At 35.4% G+C, this 24,644-nt stretch overlaps 2 protein-coding genes across 9 annotated transcripts in view; one reads left to right on the top strand and one right to left on the bottom strand.

Moving 5' to 3' along the window:
- Positions 1-24,644, top strand: part of LOC129565384 (inactive dipeptidyl peptidase 10) — an 84,562-nt gene that overhangs the window by 44,793 nt on the left and 15,125 nt on the right. For 4 of the 8 annotated variants that reach the window (XM_055440213.1, XM_055440212.1, XM_055440215.1 and 1 more), the window contains 10 exons: positions 760-812; positions 1,858-2,072; positions 9,225-9,516; positions 15,057-15,186; positions 16,839-17,027; positions 20,102-20,134; positions 21,655-21,779; positions 22,051-22,226; positions 22,433-22,646; positions 24,006-24,191. In XM_055440213.1, the coding sequence (XP_055296188.1) occupies positions 760-812; positions 1,858-2,072; positions 9,225-9,516; positions 15,057-15,186; positions 16,839-17,027; positions 20,102-20,134; positions 21,655-21,779; positions 22,051-22,226; positions 22,433-22,646; positions 24,006-24,191 (1,613 nt within the window). Of the gene's footprint in view, positions 1-759; positions 813-1,857; positions 2,073-9,224; positions 9,517-15,056; positions 15,187-16,838; positions 17,028-20,101; positions 20,135-21,654; positions 21,780-22,050; positions 22,227-22,432; positions 22,647-24,005; positions 24,192-24,644 lie in introns of those variants that run through there. The other 4 variants (XM_055440216.1, XM_055440219.1, XM_055440218.1 and 1 more) reach the window with 2 other exon arrangements.
- On the bottom strand, positions 6,619-12,088 carry LOC129565386 (glucose dehydrogenase [FAD, quinone]-like). Its single transcript, XM_055440221.1, has 3 exons — positions 11,648-12,088; positions 10,095-11,551; positions 6,619-10,007 (listed from the first exon to the last, which is right to left on the bottom strand). The coding sequence occupies exons 1-3, from the start codon at positions 11,906-11,908 to the stop codon at positions 9,914-9,916; spliced, it is 1,812 nt and encodes a 603-aa protein (XP_055296196.1). The 5' UTR covers positions 11,909-12,088; the 3' UTR covers positions 6,619-9,913.

The raw sequence follows: 24,644 nt of genomic DNA, 5'->3' as shown, positions 1-24,644 counted from the left end.
ATGTCACTTTTTCGTTAGTCGTCGTCGATCAAATCGAATATCGTGAGTGTGTGTGCCATCGTTCTTATTGAAATTTCCATTTTATGAGCAAACGTTATTATTCCAGTGCATTGAATTCGAACACACACATATATCCGGCTGTAAAATCAAATGCTTGAAAATTAGTTCGGTCGATCAATGGGCGACATTGTGTTTGCGATAGCAACGACGACCAACTTCATACGTTTCTCTCTTGTTCCTTCTTCTGCATTCTTGTCTCTCCTTCTTTCTTCATCCTTTGATAGAAAGCGCTTTCATTTCACCCCATTCGCTCGTTCAGTCAGTGCTTGAGATGGTGTTTTTTCTCTCTCCCTATCTTTCAATAACATGACAGCGATGAAGCGAAATCGAAAACAAATTGAATTGTTACTTTGGCAGTGCCATTGTTTAGCATTCCATTGTTGTGCTCTTCGAAGCATGCAGATAATATCTTTTTAAATGATTTGGTTTCAAGAATTTCCCTGGCTAGGGACGGCATTTTGTGTTCTGCAAAAAAAAACGATAAATGAATCGGTATGATGATAACCGAGGCAGAAGAAAAGGAGACAAAAAACGGGTACCATCGATATCAACTGAATAATTAATTTTGTGAAAATCTCTCTATGGTTCAAACTTTTAAAGTCCAATTGGAGAGCAAAAACTGCAGAATAGACACATTATCATGATTATCGCATAATTTTCTCTACAATTTTTTGCTCCCCTTTCTATTTTATTTCTTAGGTTTTCCGGAAATCGTTTACCGCATTTTATACGGTTTATGATGTCACAAAAGAGTAAGTACACATGTTTAACTGGCTAATAACTGGCAGTGATCCTGCATAAAGCAAAGCAATTATGCAATTTATTACGAGCCATGCACAGGTGGCGATGCAGTCATCATTTATCTTCACTTGTCTAACGATGTTTGCTTGCATTTTTTCCATTCTGCTGTTGCTGCTGCCTATAAAGTGCATTTAAGCTAAAGATTCGAATAAATAATATGAAAAGTTCTGAAAGCACAGTGTTAAAGAGCAAAAATGAGCGCACACACGCGCGCGCGTCTCTTGGCGCAGCCAAAAAAATGGCAATATGTCGAAGTAGAATTTTATGGTTCGCTTCGGGAGCATCCATCTGCATATCGAACGAAGATCTCGTTCATAACTTTTACAGCTTGAGCTGGCTGTTGCTGGGCTACAGCAACACGTGATATTTTCTTGCACTGCAGCGCTCGTGCGTCATCGTGTCATTCAAAATGCATTAAATGCGTTTCGTGGAAAAATGGATATCAATGGCAAATGACTCGAAGGAATTTTATTATGACAATAAAACGATTCAACCATTTTGAAAATAAACACACATTGAGTGCATGTACATATTTTCCGCGAAAAAGAAGCCATTCCTTTTAGCGTTTGCCACTTCAAGTGCACTTTCAATAAGCAAACCCATTGAAAATGAGATAAAAAATTCATTTTCAATGTGCGTTTTACTTTGCGCTGTCTTTTTTTTATCGCCGTGATTTTCACGGAATTCATTTTAATGCATATGACTTTATTATACCTTTTGATCACCTCTCGAGTCATGGCATCCACTGAAATTGCATTAGTCAGAAACAGAGACTGTGCCATTTGAAATTGCATTAGCTCTTGTTCGCCTCTAGACGACAAGAAAAAACGATTCATGGCACACTCTTCATTTCTCGCCTGTTGTTTTAAAATTGAGTGCGACGCGTTACGTCGTCAAGGCGAAAGAGAATAAAGTGCCATTTAGAGTGTGTCGCACAATGGGGAATTTCACACGTTCTTTCTAATAAGCTTTTGTGTGTGTGTGTGTTTATTTCAGCCATCATATGCCCGTGCGGTTAAAAGCATCGCTGAAAGTACAACGGACCCGATTACAATATGCAGCGTGGCTGGGAAATACAACGTCACTAGTTATCGTCGTCGATAATGACATATATTTAAAGCAGTCGCCGTCAGATGAAGACGACATTCGCATCACGAATACCGGCAAACCCGATTTAATTTATAATGGTGTACCTGATTGGCTGTATCAAGGTGAGTACAATTTGGATTATCCCTGAAATTATTCCCTTCGGTCCACTCTGTGGTCATTCGATGCGGAGAGTGTGGGACGATTACCTTCAGCTATCCATTATAGCCTCTATATGCAAGTGCATTCTTCATTTTCGCTTCGAATCAAATTGCAATGCGGTTCCGGTCGAATTGAAAGGAGTTAATTTTAATTTGATTATGTCGGTCTATTCAACAGCAAGTCAGTTGGAATAGCGCCAATCAATCGCATCGGCTGATTTTGCATTTTCGAATCGTAATTAAATTGTCATACTTCAATTGCTGCATTTAACATGATCCGATTTCGAGTGAAGGGAGAGAGAAAAAACCCTGACTTCATTTGTAATTGACCCAATCACATTTCAGTTTGGACAGTGGACACGTGTGTGTGTGCGCGCGTATTTATGTATTCGGGAGATTAAGTAATTTTTGTTTTATTTGCAATCACTATATCCGCTTAAATGCCATCCGTTTTTGGTTCGGGTGATTACATTCGACCAATTTTCACGATCATCAGCAGTGTTTATTTTTTCTAATTAGGTTGCGCTCGTTTGCTCTCACCATAAACCCCTTTTCCGTGCCCTGTGTATACCTTATTAAACTGATTAAATATTTCCAATCCATAAAGTGTTGTCAGCGTTTTTCCACTGACTCGTTATTTATTTTCGACGGTTGGTTGGTTTGAACGATGTGCGACTTTATTGCGATTTTTCCAGTATGCTCGTTGCCGTCGTCTTTCTCCTGTCAACTTGTCCATTATTTGCCATGTATTTGTGACATTGTATAAGAACGATACGTTTTCAAGTAGAGTACACCATGGACACCAAGCCAAACATTCGCTTACCAAGTGTTTTTACGACATATTTTCTTTTATTATCTTGAACTCTCCGTTCTCTCGGTATTCTCCATTTGAACGGTTTAGTCAGCAAACAGACGGATTACGCGAAACACGTGTTTGCACACACCAAAACTATTATATTATCTGAAGAGGCTTATTGATGATTGGTGGGCCATCCGAAGTCAGAGACTTCAGATGGCCTGCTGTATGGGTGTGAACAATTAACAAGACCACTGTTAGGTTAGACTGTAGACTTAAGACTGACTTTATTTAAATTAGCGCACATACGTATTGCGCTTGCGCTTAGCGTATCACGCGAGCGGCTATTGCATTATGCCGCCACACCTCCCTTTTTTGGAGATGGAATCGGGATTGTGATTTTTGTGTTTTATTGATTCTTAGTGTTAGTGTTCGCTGTTCGGCCATTCGCCCCTTTTTTATTAAAAAAATTACAATTTTGATTTCATCTAATAGGGATTTTACAATTTCGTCTGATCATGTTACATTGAAATGTTTTTTCTTAGTAATTTTCATTCTGAATGATTTCTATTTCAAATCTCTTTTTCTATTGATTTTCATTTTGAATTTTTATTTTATTTTTTTTTTTATTTTTTTTTTTTTGAAAATGTAGTTTATGAATTTTCTTTTCATATATGCGGATGAAGTATTTTCTCTTTTGTTATTATCATTATTTCAATTTTAAGAGAAAAAAAAATGTTTGTCAAATGTATAATACTTTTTTTTTTTTATTTGGTAGGATACCATTTTCCACCACAATATATGTTTTACTGAAGAAGTAAAGTTAAAGTACTTTACATAAGATTTATCAAGATCCATAGAGATGTTCGATACATGATCTGGTTTTACATGATTGTGTTGAAATTTGTCATTAAAATTTAAAGTAATGATCAGTTACTTTTCATGTTTAATTATAACAAGAAATTTCGTAATAATTTTTATATGTTTACAATATTTGTTTCTCTATTGTTTGTATTTATACTGTATTGTATTTTCCCGGTATTATATTCACTGTGGTAAAAATTTAGTATTATTTTCTTGAATTAGCTAAAGTTTGTTAGTTTCTATTTGGATATGAGGACTATTCTCCTTGATTCTCCTATTTTCTTAGTATATAAAAAAAGAGAAAAGTCATTAAAAAGAATATAGAAATTACGGTTTCCCTTGCTCGTATTGATAAGATGTCAAATTATTATTCCTATCAATTGTTACAATATTTACGATCTCTGTTTACTACATTACATCAAGATTTTAACATTTTTTATTTTTTCCAAATAATTTGTAATCTTTGCGATGTTCTTTCTCCACAATTTTGTGATCTTCTCAGTTTTTTGTAATTTTTTGCATTAACGAATGGTCAATAAAGAGAATTCCATTGCGAATTAATGAATTTATAATGATTTTAGATTTAATTCGTATAAATGTTGACCACAGAATAGTTTATCGTATTTATTTAATTGGCTGGTTACCCCGTAGTCAACTATGGTTAATCGATGATATAGGACCATGGTTGGTACTAACTATCAATTAATAATTAGTCTATAGTTAAAATTGGCATGTTTAGAAATGTTAATGTTTTAAAAGATAAAAGTAGAAGTACTAATAAAATATAATGCTTATAATTGAATGTCTTTAAGGACGGTTCAAAACCCCGAAAATTTTGAATATATATTTAATGTAATCGCATGTCAAGAAATGCTTTGTTTTTTAAATGAAAAGGAGCATGTTTAGAAATGCTTTCCAGTTATGATTATAATAATATGACATAAATGTTATTTGAAAAGTAATTCTACATAAGATAGTGTGATTCTCGACACAAGAAGTGTGTCAATGGCGTATTTTTGATCTTAATAAAACTTTACGCAAAAATTTATTGGTTATCGCCACTGTATTTAGTTTGTTACGTTTTCTTCGATATTTTGACCCAGTGTTTCCCATAATTCTTAGATATATCTATATCCGTGTAGTCGAGATGTTGATCATTGTCATGAGGACGTGCACTTCCTCACGATAATTGTCATTTGTTAGTGTTTTCTCGATTTTTTTTTTTCAGTTCTAGTTCAAAGTATCATTTGCCACCTGTCATTGTCATTTGTCATGTGTAATTCGTTATTTGTTATTTGTCATGTGTGATTCGTCGTGGCTAATTGATACGAACTGTTAATTATTGTCGCTGATCCAAAAAAATATAAAAGTGTCTACACTCGTCAGTGTAGAAGATGTACACATTCGGTGATATAATAATATCCGTACTGGTGACATCACCCCAAAAGACAATCCACTGTCTTTAAAGAAAAATGGCTCATTCATAAATAATATGTTCTTATTTACTTCAACAATAAAATAATATATGAGCGGCGCGCCAAGGGGTAAACAAGCTGTTCTGACTCATAATACAGAAAAGGCAGAATTCAGGTTGCTAAGGGATCATATGCGATAAGAATTTCACTGGTCTAGAAAACGTTCCGTTATTGTGAATCGTGCGCCATTGTTGAAGATTTTCTTTTGTACCGAGTTAGTAGTTTGTTGCGCTTTGTGTGGATTTTTTTTGTAAAAATAACATGGATTTCACAATAAGATTATGATGTTGAATTATTTGTTGTTTTTTTTTTCTTTCTAAACATTGGTTCGGATGATGCATGTTAAGCAAATACATCCACTTTAATACAACCAATTTAATTTAAACTTCATGTACCATAGGTATTCCATAGTCTCGGTTATTTAAATATCGATGAAAAAAAATTAAGACTTAGAATGTAATTAACGAAAATATTTTGTATTGTCACAGATTAATCATTGGAAAATGTTGGACACAAGAGTATCATTGGTTAAGTCCAAATAATTCATTTTTTTTTTTGTTAAATGAACATAGCTAAATAAATACAGCGGAATAAAAGTAGCGAAAATATTATTAGTGTTCGCCTCGTGTCAAAATTTCATCGAAATATGTTGAGCACTGTATTATAATTCACAATTGAAATTTAGTATTTATTTTAGAAGTCAACGGAATTACTTAAATGTTGCCTCTTCTTTTTTTTTCAAATGAATAAATAAAAACTTTTTGATTTGTAAAATGAAGGAAGGACAATGTGGAGGTCGCTGTATCGCAATGAGATACGACAAGACAATAAAATGTCAGGGTTGATAAAAAGTTTGACTGCAAAATTTTGACAGATGATGATGTGGAAATTGATTCCAACCCGTTATTGTAGATTTTCATTCTGGATTTCAATTAATTGAATACAAACGTGATATTAGCGTCCAATTATGTCAGGGTTTGTGTCCCCCCAAGGAGTATTATTCCGTTATATCGTAGTATAATATAGAATTATGAAATTTTTTTTTTTTTTTTTTTTTAGAAAGCAATAATGAATTTTCGATTGGTCACAACGCGATTTTATCGAATTAAGCCGAGTGTTGGATTACGATTTCCGTAGTGTTGAGTAATAGAGCATCAAAATTAAACCATTTGGTATTGTAAACAATTTAAGACCAATAGTGTTTCAGAAATTAGTTGAAGTGTTGGGCCAGATTACCCCATAGAAGTACAATTGCAGTTCTGAATATGGTTTTTTTTTTTCAAACAATATGAATAGCATATCTGTGAAGTTGAAAACAAAGAATTATATAAGAAGGAATTAAAAAGCATCATAAAACAAAGCGAGTAGGCAAAATAAATTTTTAGTGGAGATTTTAGTTTCAATTCTCTTGATATCGACGTGGTCATGAAGTCAAAATCATTAATCAAATTTATTTTTAATATTTTTAATACAGTTGAAATGCAGAATATTTACTTGGAATTGAAAGAAAAGGAAAACGAAAGGAAAGATAATTTGGTCGCAATTTGTTTTTATCAAATCAATATTTTTATCTTGGTAGCGACATTTCTGCAAACAATCAACATTAGCACAAGACATAGCAATAAAAATATTCTATCACGTGTTAACGAAACACGTGGTTATGTTCACCCGCAGTGTTGAAGTCACTGTGGTAAAAGACAAGGACAACTAAGAAGATATTAATTATTTAAGAATATTGAAAATTTCCATGGGATGATGCTTTACCGAACCGCTTTTATTGAAACCATGAATTTGGTCATCATGTACAAAAGAATACGTACCCCTCAACAATAAGTTTAAAATTCAAAAAAAATGGTAGAAAATGATAAAAATGAAAGAAAATCCGAAAAAAATCAAAATTTGCGTGAAATCCCCTCATCATCAGTACCAGTAATTGGTACCCATCTCCTCCACTAGTTGAAATGGAAGAGTATTTTCTCAGTTCCAAAATTCGAATAAGTCGAGAATATTGATTTAGTCGAATAGATTTTCCCTATAATTTGAATTGATTTTCCGTTTTGTTTGTTAAATTACATATTTCGCATGATTTAACCATTTTTGTTATGTGTTTTTTCATACCCGGCCACAAATAATTGTTCTTTATTTTAATGTAAATTTGGCTTGCGTTCGAATGGTTCCAATGCTCATGATTTCTCAGGATTTCGAGTTTTTTTTTTTATTTTGTCTCTCTTTTGAATAATTACTACACTTTTCCTAATGTTGATTACCATTCCATCAAGATTATTTTGCGTTATCTCACAAAATTCCTCAACAGTGTAATACGAAAAAATGATTGAATTTATTGCAATTTGATGTTTGTATATCCCGTGTATCTCTGAGCAATATTGGAGCTTTGTACAAAATGCCTCGATACAAAACTTATTTTCATTTTCCAAAAAATTCAAAATCGAAAATTGTTTGTAACCCAATTTTCACCAAGACACTGTTATTTCTTATGACCAGTCTTGGTTCCTTTCTACAGAATGGCTCATCTAAAGTGATTCTCACGCTTGTTTTGCCCATAATTATTATTTTACCCTATTATGTTTTGATATAAATATATTTGTAAAAATTTGTGTATTGATTTCGTACGTTAAAAAAAAAATAATTATTCAGAGAAAATCCACAATAAAATGTTTAAATATTCAAAATTATTCATTCAAATTGAGAAATTTAAAAGAAATCAAAAGAAATCAAAAAGAAATGATTATATTTTTTCTTTGAACTTCACCCCACTATACTTTAATTATGTTGCACATATCTATTCGCGTTTGTTAACGCAGTCGCAGGTATACAGTGTCCATAGAACATACGTCACCACTACAGTTAATGTATTTTATTGTCTTTTGTACCGCTTTATCGTTTTTTTTTTCATTTGCATGCTCTTCTTTGTGCGGATTTTCGCAGTTATAGTGAATTATATATAACTGTTGTTGGAATTTTGAAACGTAGCTGCATTCGATTTTAAATGAAATGTAATCGTTTCGTTTAATGCTATTTTATAAAGCACCTTATAACGCGATTTTACAATGTCACCTTCGCTTCACTTTTGTATATTTTGTCCATGCAAGCAAAATAACTGTAGGTTTCATTCGTTTTAATTTCATTTTTTTTTTCTGCTCTTTTTTTTTTGTTCGTGTTTTTATTTCTGCGCGTAAAATTTGTGGCTTATTACACATATAATTTATTGATTTTTCTTTAAGCATCACGATTTCGCTCTAATTGTGCAGATTTTCACTATCTTTGAGAACCTCTATGCCTTTTCTATGTTTGACAATTGTCCAATATTCGATGTTAACTGAATGATTTCTCGTCGATGAATCACAGATCACAAATGCGCTTGATTTTATTAATACTTGATTTTATCATTTTCGTATTTAAAATTGATGTTATTTAATGGCTCTTGTACCAAAACTCGCCATATTATATTATCTGAAGAGGCTTATTGATGATTGGTGGGCCATCCGAAGTCAGAGACTTCAGATGGCCTGCTGTATGGGTGTGAACAATTAACAAGACCACTGTTAGGTTAGACTGTAGACTTAAGACTGACTTTATTTAAATTAGCGCACATACGTATTGCGCTTGCGCTTAGCGTATCACGCGAGCGGCTATTGCATTATGCCGCCACAAAACGAAATAAAAAAGAGAAGCAAAGCGAAGAACAGAAGAAAAAAATTTAAAGCATAGCAAATTGTGCTATTTAGTCAGCAGCCGGTATTGTTCTCATATTGTCTCGGATATATATTTTAGATATATACTTTTGTAATAGCAACAACAAAGAATAACATTTACTTTATCTCGATTGCTTTTTATTTTCATTTGTTACGTGCGCACGATTCGCTGCATTTGTCATCGTCATCATCGTCGTCGTCGTCGTTCTCTTTGCCGTTTCTCTTCGTTGCCGTTCGACAACAACAACAACCCAAATGCGATGTACAGAGGAAATTTTCACAACACCTGAAGCAATTTGGAGCTCAGACGATGGATCACATCTTATGTATGTGTCGTTTAATGACACTCAAGTCGGGACAATGGTTTATCCTTGGTTTGATTCCGGCGCTGTTATGGCTGTGCACAGTTTTGGTAGTACATCGTTTCCAGAGACGCGAACGGTGCGATATCCAACGCCTGGTTCCAAAAATCCAGACGTTAAACTAATGATCGTCAATGTAACCAATACCAGCGCGATACAACAATATCCAGTTACACCTCCAATCACGCTCGACGGACAGTAAGTTGAATTTGAGATTCGTTTTTCTCTCTGTTAAAATTCTTTGATTGGAATAGCATTTTTTTTTGGTTCAAATATTTCGATTGCGAAAAGAAGGAAAAGAAATCGTGAAAAAGTGAAATATTGATAGCCGGGTTGGCAATGAAAAGCTTCTGATGGAATTAAATGATTCATATGACTGGAATTCAGTCGCTGGATTTGACTTCATTTATCGTGATTTGTACAGAAGAATTAGATAAGAGGAAAGTTTGAATTAAAAAAAAAGTATAATTCAAAATCGAGGGAAAGCATTAAAAATAAATCGTTGAAAAAATCTTGAAACGTTAAACCAAACAAAAATATAAAAAAAATTCTGCACAGTATCAACCGAACATAATATATTTTGATAAAGGAATGATTAGTTCAAGTAATCCTCTTTGATGATATCAGCTCCCCTTTCGCCTACCATTGACACAGCGGAATTGGTGTTTCCACTAATTGGAACGGGTATTCTGAATGAAAATTAAATTCGGATTTAAAATGATTCAAATTGAATCGTGGACAAATTCCAACATGGATATCTCTTCATATTTACTTACACTCCAGCATCAATTTGCCTCAGTCTTTTGGTTTTATAGACTCTTAACCGTGGATCAACGACAGCTTTTAGATCAGTTCCCATTTTACTAGTACCCACTTGATGTGAGCCGGCGATGCTTAAGTATGTCATATAACATTCCCAATAAGGATCCGACAGATACTCAAGTTCATCACATTCTGGAATTGGTATTCGAATAAGTGACGCGCCTCTCTTCTTAAATGGTTCCGAAGTGTATGTTGATAGTACGTATTTTATTGCTCGCATCATTGTTGCTCTATCTCTGGGATCAGTTAAGTAGTTGGAATTGATAGTTGCTTCTGGGCACTTTTCACATTCGTTCAATCGTATAAAACCGCGTGACTTTGGCTTGAGCAATGTAATCAAAGCCAATGAATTATCATATTGGCTATTAATATTGATAAGAAAGTCATTGAATTGCTCAAAGTTACTGTATCGAAGGAAGCCAGTGATAATCATCCGTGGAGTGCCACGTGCAAAATTCCCGTAACTCAATTGAATGTCAGGCGCTCCAGTTCCATTGATCGTATTAATATGTGATGATATAAATGTCGGTGAAGCGAGTGGTCCAGTTCTGCTTAGAACATATTGAAGCACACTGTTGATTGTATATGTCCACGGCAACGGTGATTGATTAATATTGAGCATAAAAGGCATTGGAACGTACACATGATCGATATAATTTTCACCAACATGTAAATCTGCTTTGCAAGCAATTTTTTGCTTCTCCAAATGCTGCTTTGGTCCGATTCCCGAACGCATCAACAGTGTAGGGCTTTGAATTGCTCCCGCTGAAACAATCACTTCTTTTTTCGAATACGCTTTCATTTTGTATTGTCCTTTGTATAGAAATTCCACTCCATACGCTTCATTTTTATCATTCAATAAAACCTTCGTGACATACGCCTGCTTTATTACGTGCAAATTCGATCGAGTCCATACTGGACTGAGATATCCACTTGCTGAGCTACTGCGTAGACCATTTGATGTAAATAGTTGAATGAATGTATGGCCAAGCTTGTAATCGGCATTTAAATCGGGAATGAATTGAACACCAGCCTCTCGAAGTAAGCCAGCGATTGCTCCATCAATCGAAGCTATGGGAGTGGAACTTATTTTCAATGGTCCAGTTGCACTATGATATCTTCCATTGGCGTATGCAACAAAATTTTTATTTTGATTTCCTTCGAATTTTCTAAAGTACGGTAAAACACTTTCGTAATCCCAGCCAGAGCTACCAAGATTGGCCCATTCATTGTAGTCGTCTTCAATGCCACGGACAAAAAACATGTAATTAATTGATGACGAACCACCTAACATTTTTCCTCGAGGTAGATAGCAAGTGCCTCCAGGTGCTAATTTACAAGCTGATGTTGATTTCGCGTAGAATTGCCAGTCCACTGGAGTTTTTGCCATACTGAATAACAATCCAGGAATCTGTGGATTTTACGATTGAATATATATTTTAGTCACTGTTTGAGGATAATTTCAAACATTTTTCAAGCAAACAATTCAATTGATTCTATGCCTCACAAGTGATTGTATCGGTGGATCACCACCCGCTTCAATGAGAAGAATTTTCCAATTTGGCACCTCACTCAAACGACTAGCTACTATCGATCCAGATGTTCCCGCTCCGACAATAATGAAGTCATACACATCCGAACCGCGTTCGACAGCAATATTTCCGTAATCGTCTGGCCACACACCAGTCAGTGTATTTAGAATTGTTGGTATCAACGTAAACAACACGTTACACAACGGTGACAATAAACCAATGCCACAAGTCGCCATTTAACGAAAAATTCTTTTTTTGTTTGTGTTTGAACGAAATTGAAAATATAAAAAATTACGCCAATATTTGCCTATAAAATGAATAATGAACCGCTTGTCTGCGCAGTTTAAAGCCGACTGAACCCGATGTTTATTGAATGTGTTTACTTCAAGCAGTTCCACGAATTTTTCACCATCTACCTGTTCAATAGAGAAGTAACGATATTACAATAAAATGCAATACATGTCAAGTCATCACCACTACTATGGTAAAGGCATGATAATGTATTTATTCTGCGGCACCAGCCCCAAAATGAGTCTTATGCCAGGATAAACAATTTTAACTAGTTGTAAAACAGCGATAATTGTGATTGCATGCAGAAGACATGCAACAATGTTGCGATGGAGATCGATTTTTAATGAATATATTATTTTAAATGTGCAATTGATGGCCCAAAAATACAAACGATGAACCACGTATATCAAAACGGAACACGCAGTTGAAGGAAAAATGACAGTTATAACGTTTAAAGAATGGAAAAAATGAATTCTATGTTCCATTAGCAATAATTATTAGAAATTTGCATACAAAAATGTAAGCGAATGGAGTGCATGATTCCACTATAAAATGCATTTTTAATATCTCTTATATCAAATCGTGTGAATTTTTCACGAGCACGATCATTAAAATCACACTCAATCGCACATTAGTGAAAGATTGGTTTCATCTTGGTCATCAGCTATTGTTGATTCTCTATGCAAATCTACATGTACGGAAACAAAGTAAACAATTTGCGCGCTGCATAGAGACATTGTGCAGTGTGTACAGTGCACAACGCATGTAAGACCTTTGGTTCTGTTTGCACGTTAAAATGTTAGTTTTAACTCATTTTTGTGAAATAACGCTGTTGAGAATAACCAACTTAGTCAAATAAACTATTCGAATTGGAAGTGCAGTAATTATTCAACTTGACTTTGATCGCATCCAATATAAAAGAGTGCCATAAAAATGTGAACAAAACACAGAACGGTGAAAAAAAGAGTAAAAATATTCTCTTTTGTTATTTTATTCGTGATTTTGTTTGATGAAAAAATGAATCAAAGTGGTTAATTGCAAGATATGTGTCGATACTGCAATAATTTTTTTCAGTTGTTTAACTTAATAAAAGTGTACAGTGTACAGTGTACACATTTGCATACATTGTAATATTCGGTGAGTGCCACTAAAAAAATTTCAACACTCATCTAGTGAGTGAGACGCATGGTCACTCATTTAGTGAGTGTGACGCACGCAGATCATACAAAACAAAGCGAAAGAGAAGCGCGAACGAACGACATAGCGCGTATTCACTTCGTCGTTAGACTACGAATACAAACAAAATGTTCCATTGTGTTTGTGTTCGTATTCCAACGAAGAAGTGTACGCACGCTATGAAGTTCGTTCGCGCTTCTCTTTCGCTTTGCTTCCTATCATCTGCGTGCGTCACACTCACTAAATGAGTGACCATGCGTCTCACTCACTAGATGAGTGTTGATATTTTTTTAGTGGCACTCACCAAATATTACAATGTATACACATTTTTCGATGATTTCTTTGATTTTACCAAACCAAGTACATTCAAGTTCCAAACCAAGTTACATTACTTCGTCACATTTCATAATATGGAGAAGATATGTCAGCAACATTGGAATAAAAATCAAAACAATGACAATGACCTAATTTTGAAAAATGCATTCATGGCTATTGGTCGTGTAAGTTTTTAGCACGAAAATGTTGACAATAAAATTTAAAGTCACATTAAATAATTATTATCGATATTATAATATCGATCGTCGAACTATAAATCTTGAATAATAAAAATGTTGCGATATTTGCGTCATTCAAATGTAACGAGTTCCTTTGACAAAAACGACTTTGTGGAAAAACGAACAGGAAATACTTTGTTCTTATCAAAATCACATATCGACATTTGAACCGTCACAACGAATTGGCTTCGCTCGAAGGGTGAAAAATTGAAAAGCTCTTTTTTTCCTTTAAAAGTTGGCAATTTGCCTCGTTAGGAAAGGACAAGTCGATACATTTGTGTCCTTACGCTTTGTGAGCTCCAAGGGAACGTCGACATTTTGCTTGCTTACAAAAACCACCAAAGTCAACTGCCTACATTCAAACATACAATCATATCAAGAGCATCATAAATTATTTGCCACTCGCTCGGTCGTATTTATTAATACGAACGAACAAAACTAGCGAAAAGCATTGAATCGACAAAAACTGACAAGACAAATAAATACATCGATTTCTTCATGTTTTGTTCATGTTTCTACTTTCAGACTCGTATTTCCATGAACAGTTTTCGTTTTGACTGTCGGAATTCCATGCGTTTCCATCATATATATGAGTTGTGTCTATTGTCGTCATCAGCATAAAAGATCGTTTGATTCCATTGTGTTGTGTCGGAGGGAAGAAAAGTTTTTATCAGCCACCAAAATGGCGATATCTCATACCGTATGTACTTGAAATGGCAATAATATTCACGAAAAGAATTTGTGCAATCATTTTTCATGCGGAACAACTATGTTGGTTGTATTCAATTCGATGGAGGAGGGTTTGCAATTCATTTAGAAGTCGTTCAACTATTAGGAGAGATAGGGAGTACTGGGTGATAGAGAGAGTGCTCAATATGAGTGACGACGAATCGGATGTTCAATATGTTCAAGCTGATTTGCTTGTGTGTATGTTGACATATCATGCGATAGTGTGACGCAGACTATAAGTGAGATACAACTCGCCAATCAAAGTTTTCTCGTGTCGCAAAACATGCGTATAATTTATGTTCGGTCGTGATTTGGCAGCAGTTTTTGGCTGCCTAAACAATCTGCACTCGAAGGTTTTTCCATTTGAATTTAGTCGAGTGTGTGTATGTCATTTGGTTCACCAGATCAGTTCGCAAAACCTTCACACGATCGAAACGAATAGAACAACAACTAAGGAAAGAAAGCATCAAATCCATTACCAAATTGAACGGAGTAAGACGAAAGGATATTTCACTTTTTCCACGACGACAACAATACACTGTCTCTTATGTAATATAATATCGGGGTAGCGAATGCATGGCACCAGCAACGACAATGAATCTCATCTAATATTTTATTTTTGTTATATTTGCAGGGAGGTTTACATAACATCGGCCGGCTGGGTGTCTAGCACTAGCAATCAGATATCCGTTGTTTGGATGAATCGAGCGCAGAACAATAGTGTGATATCAACTTGCTTTGCACCGGGTTGGATCTGTGTTGAGGTAATTAAACAGCAAAAAAACTAAATTCCACTTGGCTTCGATCATTCGTATGTGCATTGCGTGTATTAAAACGAGACAGAAATTAGTTTTGGTCTCTCGTATTTCATCAAATGCTTGGAATGCGGTTGTGATGCGCACAGCGCACACCCAGGTATAAAAGCAATCGAGAATTGATGCTCGGCATTTGGAATTCCTTTGTAAATGGAAACTACCGCATTGAAAGTGAAATGTGAACAAACAGCTACAGATAGAGAGTGAGCGAGCCAGCGAACGTTTCGGGGTAAAAGCATTTCTCAAAAACGACCAAGAATTCTCATCAATAAAAAATGTAAGCGTATTTTGTGATTCTTCTTCAATCAAACACCGCATTCGACAGCGACATGATAGACGATCGCTGTAGTTCAAATACAAACAGTGTGCGAGTGTGTATATACGGTACGGATATCCAAGCACTCGCTTCTAAATTCCAAGTTGGAATGTTCTTTCACTTATTCTTTTTTTTCACTTACTTTCAATTCAAGCATGTTCGTGTTACTCTCTGTCTCTCTTGGTTTATATACTTTGGCTGAAACTTCCGCCGTGCGATGCGATTTCAAGCCGTTGGTTCCGCGATGCTGCTTTCAACTTGAAACACATGAAAACGACGTTCGTACGTTTATTGCGATTTCCATTTGTTTGTTCAAATCGTATAAGTATCCTAGTGTATGGTCGAAAGATAGTGCAAAGAAGAAGAAGAAGAAGAACGAGAAAATTGGCCATTTCCTCTTAACACCTTTATTCCATTACGTCAGTTCGTATGTGTTTGTGTGCGCTTGTGTGCATACCCTTCGAATTGGACATCAACACACACATTTGGTAAAATGTTAATAAACTGTTCGGTTACGCCGACACGGCCAATAACAATGAGAAGAAAAATTTATTTTTCACAAGCTTCAAACACATACACACACATCCCGAGACCATTGTCATTCGGCTAAAAGAGCAATAAAATGTTACGAAACGCATGTACGATAGAAACCGCACAAACACATTCGCAAAATAAAATAGTAGCACAGCCGACAAAAAGTACCATATTTCGAGATCGGTACACAAATCGAGATCGGCCGACACTCGCTCACGCTTATTCTACAAGATATATTCGCCTACTGTTTGTCTGCTATTTTTTTTGTGTGTTGCTTCGTTTCTGTGCATGTATATATTGCTTCTTTGTGAGCATTTTTTGCACTTGAAGTTCAACATTTTTCCGTTGGTCGGTCGCAATATGCGAGCGTCGCGTATCTATGGGTGAAAATAAAATGTATTTGGAAAAAGTTCTGAATTATAAAATACATATGATGTTTTATGGATGTACTCCGTACAGGCCCTTACTGCGGCATTTTGTCATCATTTTTGTTGTTGTGTTTTTTTTGTCGTTCCATTTTGAACGAAATTTTTGGTGGTGTTTCATTTTGTCGTTGTTTTCTCTTTCCTATTTACGGCCTGTGCTGATGTATTCATTTTTCTTGTTTTGTGTCATCAGCGCGAGCACACAAGCACATAGAATAGTGGAAAATATTTGAATTTCTTGTACGATTTTTTCCCTTTATTTCTCTATCTGGTTTCATTACCCTGTTGTCGTTCAATTTGGCACATTTTTCTTCGTTTTTTCATAGACGCATTCGGAACGAGCGCCCGAAAACGAATGGCTGGATATTTTGCCGCATCCAATCTTCTCACCGGACGGTGATAGTTTTTTATTGTTGGCGAGCATTCAAGAGACTGGTACTGAACATTTCACTCATATCAAACATGTAACAATAACTCAACAAAGGATTTCGGTTATTTCGCATGGACGATACGAGGTAAGTATTGAGACTACTATGTTGCATTCACTTCGATTTTCTCTTGAAAAACGATTTTTGAACGAGTTCCACCGAAGAAGAAAAAAGGGGTTATAAAATTATTTTATTGAAGAAAAAAAAAAAAAACTACAGCGACCAGAAAGGAAATAAAAATAGACTATTCATTTTTTCTATTCCGTTTTCTGTGTGTTTTCGTTTACGTATGGGCATTTTGTGAAGGTTAAAACCCCATTCTTTGACTGGTCGATCGGTTTAGTAGAAGTGTTTTAGTGTTACACTGAAGATTTATGGCTCAAATTCAGCCGACTTTAAGCTTATCCTCTTTCTCTCCACCTCTATTTTATACTATAGATATACGGCTGCTAAAAAAAACAACCAAATATTTTGTCATGTGTATACTATTTTTTGGTATAGCTCGGTTTAGATAAACAACACATTTCATTTTGCTATTTTCTTGGGCTCAATAGTAGAGTAAAATGCTAAGCACACTCTCTGCAAAACGATTTTCTTTCCCTCACGAAAATATTCAAATAATTCACATTTCCATGCTCACAAAATGTGGATTTTCCAACTCATGAAGAGTTGAAATGTTTCTTGCCCTGCATATTCGCAAATACAGAGTTGAAAATTGAGATTGAGTGAAAAATATAAAATACCTTGCTATTTCATTAGACAGCAAGCATAAATTCATATTTAACAGGGAAAAAAGAAGAAGAAGAAGAAGGAAAATCTATTCAAGATAAATGTTGATGTGTTTATTTAGTATATAAGAGGCTTTTATGCGCATTCATTTCAATAAAGCATCATAAATTATTGTGACGGAAAGGCATGGAGAGCAGAAGAAAGAAAAAATTGTGTGTGTAGAAAGCTTCGAGTTGAGTCAGTCTATATGTGTGGTGTGTGTAGAACAGAACCATTCAGTGGTACAACTTGAAATGCGTGTGCTAGAACACGGTACACTGTGTCTCTCTGTCTCTCTGGTTCAATGCGAAATTAATCTAAATTGTAATCATAACTGTCATTCAATTCATTGCATTTTATTATTATTGTTATGGTATTCATACGTGATGTGTTGTGTTTGAATGAACTTTCTTTGGATTTGATGGTTGTACGCGTTGCGGCAGACGAGAGCAATGAAGCCGCTTCAATGGTTGGATGATAAAAGAGACTCGTTGCCATCATTCACCTGCTCTGATGTGTGCGCCCTGCCATTCTTGCACGTACTCTCTTTTTATCAATGCTCTGCTCTAACGCCTTTTGTCTTTTTTTATCTTCAAGTCATTATGTGTGTTCAACTCTCTATCTACAAGAATGATCAAAAACATATCATTGTACTCGCAATTATTATCTCTTCCACTTCTTCCTCGACACATCGCTTTTTTTCCTCACCATATCTCTTCCATTTTTTCCTTTCTATTGCTCGCACACACACTGTCTTCAAATACGTCGCAGCTGTAACGCGTGACTGTGTTCAAACGCTCGACATCACAAACGATAGAAGTTATGAAAGCATCGAATAAACCAAACGTTCATTCATCGACTATATACACTCGCACACAGAATGGACTAAATTTAATACATGTTAGATGTTGCGTCATTATCATTATCGTTTGGTTGTGATTTTTCTGAATGAGTCACATTTCCTCGTATTTTGTGCCATTTTTCTCCATTCTTCTGCACCTCGTCTTCAATGTCCCATGGCACCACCGTCAGCGTTATCTCTTGTTCAGTGGAAAAACAACCTACTCTTTATTTGCCTCCGTTTGTTTTCACAATTTTCGTTCACTTGGCTTTCGAATGAACCAAAACCCACGTATGCCATTTCAATTTTTGAACTGGCCCAAATAATGCCAACATTTTCTCCGGTAAATTCGTTGACGGAAACATTATTTCGATTCGACGGTAAACAAATTCACCGTTTGTCAACATACCATCATCATGATAATGGTGATGGGAAGCAAAAATGAATTTGGTGCGGTTATTTATGTTGAAATTGAAGCAGAAAGACCTCTTCAACTGAAATGTTTACTCAGTTTATCATATTTTGCCTCATATGCATATAATTTTCTGGTTTTAGTGTATCAGCACCGAACAAAAACTGGTTTTTTTCGGGATTGGTGCAAATGAAACAGAATTTTTTTTTATTTCAATGCCATTGCTCGATAACTTAGTTATCGATCGGTTGCATGTTTTGCATTTTGTGTAAGCAAATATATCGTTGATTTCTTTTTCATTTGCACCAATCCCGAAAAATCCAGTTTCTGTTCGGTGCTGATACACTGAAATCAGAAATCAACGATATATTTGCTCACACAAAATGCAAAACATGCAACCGATCGATAACTGAGTTATCGAGCAATGGCATTGAAATGAAAAAAATATCGAAAACTATGCTCCTTTGAATCAAACACTTTCGCATCGATGAAATTCATTCATCATTGATGATGGGTCCAGGGAATTCCAAATATTGGTTCAGTTGCACAAACTATTTTTTCACGTAAACAGAGAACAGTGTTTGAATTGCAATGCAATTTTCGGTTTCGATAGGTCTTCAAAAGAATCCAATTTAAAGACACACGAGAACACAACAAAAATGTTTATTAAAAGCTCACAAAAAGGCATTGACCACATGATATATAGTTTTCGAACGCGCGCGTGAAAAAAATTGAATCGATTCGTAATTAAATTCAGTTATAATGGCGCCATGCCAACATGATGAAATCTGCTTGATGTTTATTGGATTTAAATGAAAAACTGCCCCTTGAAAAAGCTTAAAATTACAAAATTGAAATACCAATGGACAAAATGTTAAACGATCAAAGAGAATTCAATGAATATTTTATATCAAAGGTTATTATACCGTTATGAAATAAAATAAAATATCAATGATATGAAATGTCATCATTGAAAACATTGTAAATGAAAAATCAAATTACAAAGTGTAACAAAAAAACAATCCCTTTGAATAAGGGAACAAAATAATTGCTGATTGATTTATTTTATCATGTTATTTTTTTTGTATTTTGGATATTCTTTGTTAATTCTACGAATGGTATGAAATGGTTCGTGGGTAGCAAGTAGCTGTCATAACAAATGGCAGACATCAGGTGAGATAATCTGATCTGCACAATTAAATAGCAATAACGTGTGCTGTTTGTTTTTTTTTAACGTAACCTGTTTTTTCTTAACTCGCAATCTTATATTGAATCCATATAAATAATCACATACCTACAAACACAAAACACGCATCTAATATTACCATTAATTTGTAATTAAAACCCATTTAGTGTGTCATCGTAACCGTACGTAATTAATTTGTTCGTATGAATATATTGACGCATCAACATTTAACTATAAATATATAAAATCTATCTATATATGCCAACGTTGCTCTAATCGAATTGTGTACACTAGAAATTATGCAGACAGAATTTAATCAAACAAACCAAGCATTGTATAAACCCGCCTCAAACCGAACAGTAAACAAAAGTTAATTGTATCTCGGTCGATTTATCCATCGAACTTTTAGAAACATTCGATAATATATTGCGTAGATGTTTACTACGTTTCATTTTTTACTATGCTGAATTTTTCGTTTTTTTGTTGAATTTTCTTTTAATTTCGTTAAATTCAATTGGCCACAATAAAACTTCGCTTACAAAATACCATATAGTGAGAATTGTAATATGATGCTTTTTCGAGAAAAGAAAACGCGCTTAAAATTGATTATTGTTTTGATTTAATTTCCAATTATGCTACATTTTCCATTACCATCACCAACACCAACATCATCACCATTGCTATCGCCATCGACTAAATGAGAATTTATCGCTTGGAAAAGCGCCTCATGCGCTGGGGTTGTTTTTCTAGGAAATGCTTCTACCAGAAACTTTCTATAAAGTCTTTGTTTATTTTAAGCAGAACACGTCAATTAAATTCAATAAGAAGCTTGAGCTTCCTCTTCCCTCTCCTTTCAGAAACGTGTTATACGTTTCATTCATTTTATTTCATAAAAGGTTTTCCGCGCCGATCATGTCTCATTAACAACCATACAACAGTGTCCCATACACACCATATTTTTGCCATAGACGACGGTGTCGTCACCAACCTAGGTTGGCTATAGCTATTAATAAAACCTATTACGATTATTATGATTCATATTACTTATAAGTATAAAATCATGCAATTCGAGAGTGTTACGAATTTTGTACTACTATGAACATCGCTGCCATGTATATACCTAAAGCCGTTCCCTCATATCTTCTTTGTTTTTTTTTTCGTATTCGATCATCATTGCGAATTGAAACCATGCGCGCTGATAGACAGTCGATTGAAAGCCTAGCTATTCGTTAAATAACCGTGTAATCTAATGTAATAACGCTTTTAAACATTGATTTTAAACTGGGTTGTTTGTGTTTTGTTGATGCTTTCAACGTTCGCTTTTTCTTATATCTTGCGACCTATTTTTATCGCAAACAAAAAAAACAACACCGAATCTAAAACAAATGTAACGCGAGAGAGGCTATGAAAAAGCGCGACACATTCTAACGCGGCTTTTCCAATTCTTGCCGCGTTTGTTGATGATTATTTTACCGTAAAAAGAAACTCTAATTGCTATCAATTACAGGTGCTGAAAATATTAGCATGGGATACGAAAAATCATTTGGTTTACTATCTCGGAACGCAAGATAGAAAGCCCGGCCAACAACACATGTACGTGGTCAAAGATCCGCTGAACAAAGACAATGGCAAGTGAGTGTGGAACACGGTTTATTTATTCAAAATATGATAATTTTTGGCGGCGTAATGCGTCGTTAAAATAGAAAATCGTTGTGTTTTAGTTAAGAATAAAGGGAAATTCATTGAAATTTTATGCACGTCCATTTTTCTTCCATTTTTTCTATGCCATTTTCTTCTCTTTTTCTCTCTGAAACCTGCTATCGCCTGCTGATCTCTGCCAAATAATGATGACCATCATCCGACCAAACATTAATGGATGAAATGCTGCAATTCTCGTCGACAGAATGGAGCCGCAGTGCATTACGTGTGATATTGATAGTCTTTTGTGGAGTAGCCGACGCCTCTACAGAAATTGTTCATACTTTGATGTTTATCTTAGTCCACCGTCTTCCATAGCAACCGATTATCGTGTCGAACACTACGTTTTGGAGTGTCAAGGGCCCACATTACCTGTAGCCGGTATAATCCAATTAATTTATCCATATATCTAGCGCAATTAAATTCCTTCATTTCACACCGCGCATCTCGTTAAATCTCATCGCTTTTCCCATTGTCTTTCAATGTAATGTGCGAGAATTTTCCATTAGGTTGCGTTTTACAATGTCGGTTCATCGATAAATTTTAATTGCTTCAATTGTTCTTCTCTGTCATCTTTTTTCTCGCAGGTGTACATTCAATCAAAACGAATATATTGTTGCAAGAGCTATTCAACATGGCAAATTCGTCGATAAGACAACGTCTCGATAAGCTGGCTCTGCCGAAGAAGCATTCGTTTGAAATAACACTGAACCATGGGACACGGATTCAAGTGCAAATTCTGTATCCGCCAAGTTGGCGAGAAGAATTACGTGACGCCGCTTTTCCCGTCTTAGTCGAAGTGTAAGTATCAACGTTGATGTCTATAACAATCCCCTTCCACCAACACCACATCATGCACAATCAATACGCGCAGCCAGTCAATTCAATGTCTTTTGTCAATCAATTTTACCACCGCAAATTTTGCAAAACACGATTAATATCACATCGCTGCCGATGAAAATATGAACGTGCGGCAATTATAGATTATTCGTCGGTGTTTTTTTTTTCGTTGGCTCCTGCGACGGAATGTGAACCATTCGAAAAAGTGATTTATGTGCGTGAGAATTGATGCAGAGTCGGAGATCCATTGAGAGCATGAGCTTGAGCGTCATCGTGTGTCGGTGGCGACGGCGAATCAAACGAGCCAAATCATTTATTCAAATTTTGAGCCGAATCAAATGACGTATTTCACTTTACATGGAATGATATATCATACTTTCAAGCCCTGAACCTCTTTCAGGGTCGATATGAGCAATAAGCAAAATATTCGAATTGTAAATCGCATCGAAAAATGGTAAAATGTTGGCGTGCGCACACGCGCACGCTAACACAAACGAACATATATCCATGTTACCCGTTGTCGTTGTGATCATAATACAGACCGCCACCACCACACCACCGCTGCCGTCCAAGCACATCTTTGAAAATGTTGATTTGCATAAGAAATTCTATTGAAAGTAATAAATTTTCGGTGCTCAAGGCGAAATTACCATTTCTCTTGTTTCTCTTACTTGCTCAAAAACTTTTTGCTGTCGATTCTCTCTATTTGTTTTTCCACAAATGTTCGCAGCGCTTTTCCCCATTTGATATTTTCACACACGAAAAAACAAAATTTCCATGATGCCCTCTCTCTCTCTCTCTCTCTCTCTCTCTCTCTCTCTATTCAACATGTCAATATGAAAGCAACATTGAAACGCACAACGGCGTGCATTAAATACGCGTTTTGCTACTAACTGCATTGTTTCGCGTTCGGGGCGTGCTTTATTTACGTGCGATTTTCGATTTTTGCTGCTGTTGTTTCCACGTCATTCGCGAATTTATTGTTGTTTGTGCTGCTGCCGAAAAATTGCGCTCAACGAATTCAATTGTTTTTTTTTTCACATTGTGAATCTAAGGCACTTCGTGTTTTTTTCATCTTCGACAAGAACGAAGACGACGACTACATGAATGTAACGAACAATGGGAACACAGTTGGCAACTTTCAATTCCCGATCATTTTAAAATAATGGCCGAATTAATCAATTCTCATAGTTCTATTATTCATGCTGGAGTAGTCGACAATGCATGTGACTGACTGAATGATGAAGGAAAAGGGGATTTTTTTTGTTTAATGTCATACCTATAGTAAATGGTCTATTATTCTATTTTCGATCCACATAGAAATGGTCGCCCGGGATCGTCGTCAATAACGCAAAAGTTCCAAATCGATTGGGGCTCATATATGTCGAGTCGGAACGATGTCATTTACATTCGATTAGATGTTCGAGGTTCAAAAGGACAGAGTAAACAGGCGCTTTATCGACATTTGGGCGGTGCAGAAGTCGAAGATCAAATTGATGCGCTGAGGTAAGTGTTGAAACGTATGTGTGCGTGCGTTTTTTTTTCATGTTCAACATTCAATTTTTGCTTGGTTTTTTGTTCATTTTCGCAAGTATTACACCTGAGACCATGATAGGAAAAAAAAGCTCTTTCTTCCCATCTCCACTTCTCATCCCTTCTCTCTCGAATTTTCTCAAACAATTCGATATGTGCCTTCATTTCGGTTAAACACAAATAAAATTCGAAAAACTTATCGCTTCATGTATGTCATGAGCAAAAATTCATTTTAATTAATTTTCATGTTGCTTTCCATTCCATTGCTGCAGACGGCATTTGATTTGCTTAATTGAATGCCATGACACCGAAGTGTGCTCTTTTTACCGAAAGCCGTTGACGACAATGATGACGATGCGATGCAGGGAGGGAAAACCACGTGCCGATTTCGATAAAATTTAAATTCGAAATGCGGTGAAAATTAAA

This window comes from Sitodiplosis mosellana, unplaced genomic scaffold (genome assembly GCF_009176505.1).
Source record: "Sitodiplosis mosellana isolate CC-2019 unplaced genomic scaffold, AAFC_SMos_1.0 Smas_scaffold_2, whole genome shotgun sequence".
Lineage (NCBI taxonomy): Eukaryota > Metazoa > Arthropoda > Insecta > Diptera > Cecidomyiidae > Sitodiplosis > Sitodiplosis mosellana.
This window is presented reverse-complemented; position numbering and strand designations above follow the sequence as displayed.

Bases quoted from the DNA above. Each gene is read 5' to 3' on its own strand.
- LOC129565386 (XM_055440221.1), bottom strand. From the start codon at position 11,908: ATGGCGACTTGTGGCATTGGTTTATTGTCACCGTTGTGTAACGTGTTG. The intron at 11,552-11,647 runs GTGAGGCATAGA...TAAAATCCACAG, and splicing joins ATCCACCGATACAATCACTT to ATTCCTGGATTGTTATTCAG. The intron at 10,008-10,094 runs GTAAGTAAATAT...ATTTTCATTCAG, and splicing joins AGGCAAATTGATGCTGGAGT to AATACCCGTTCCAATTAGTG.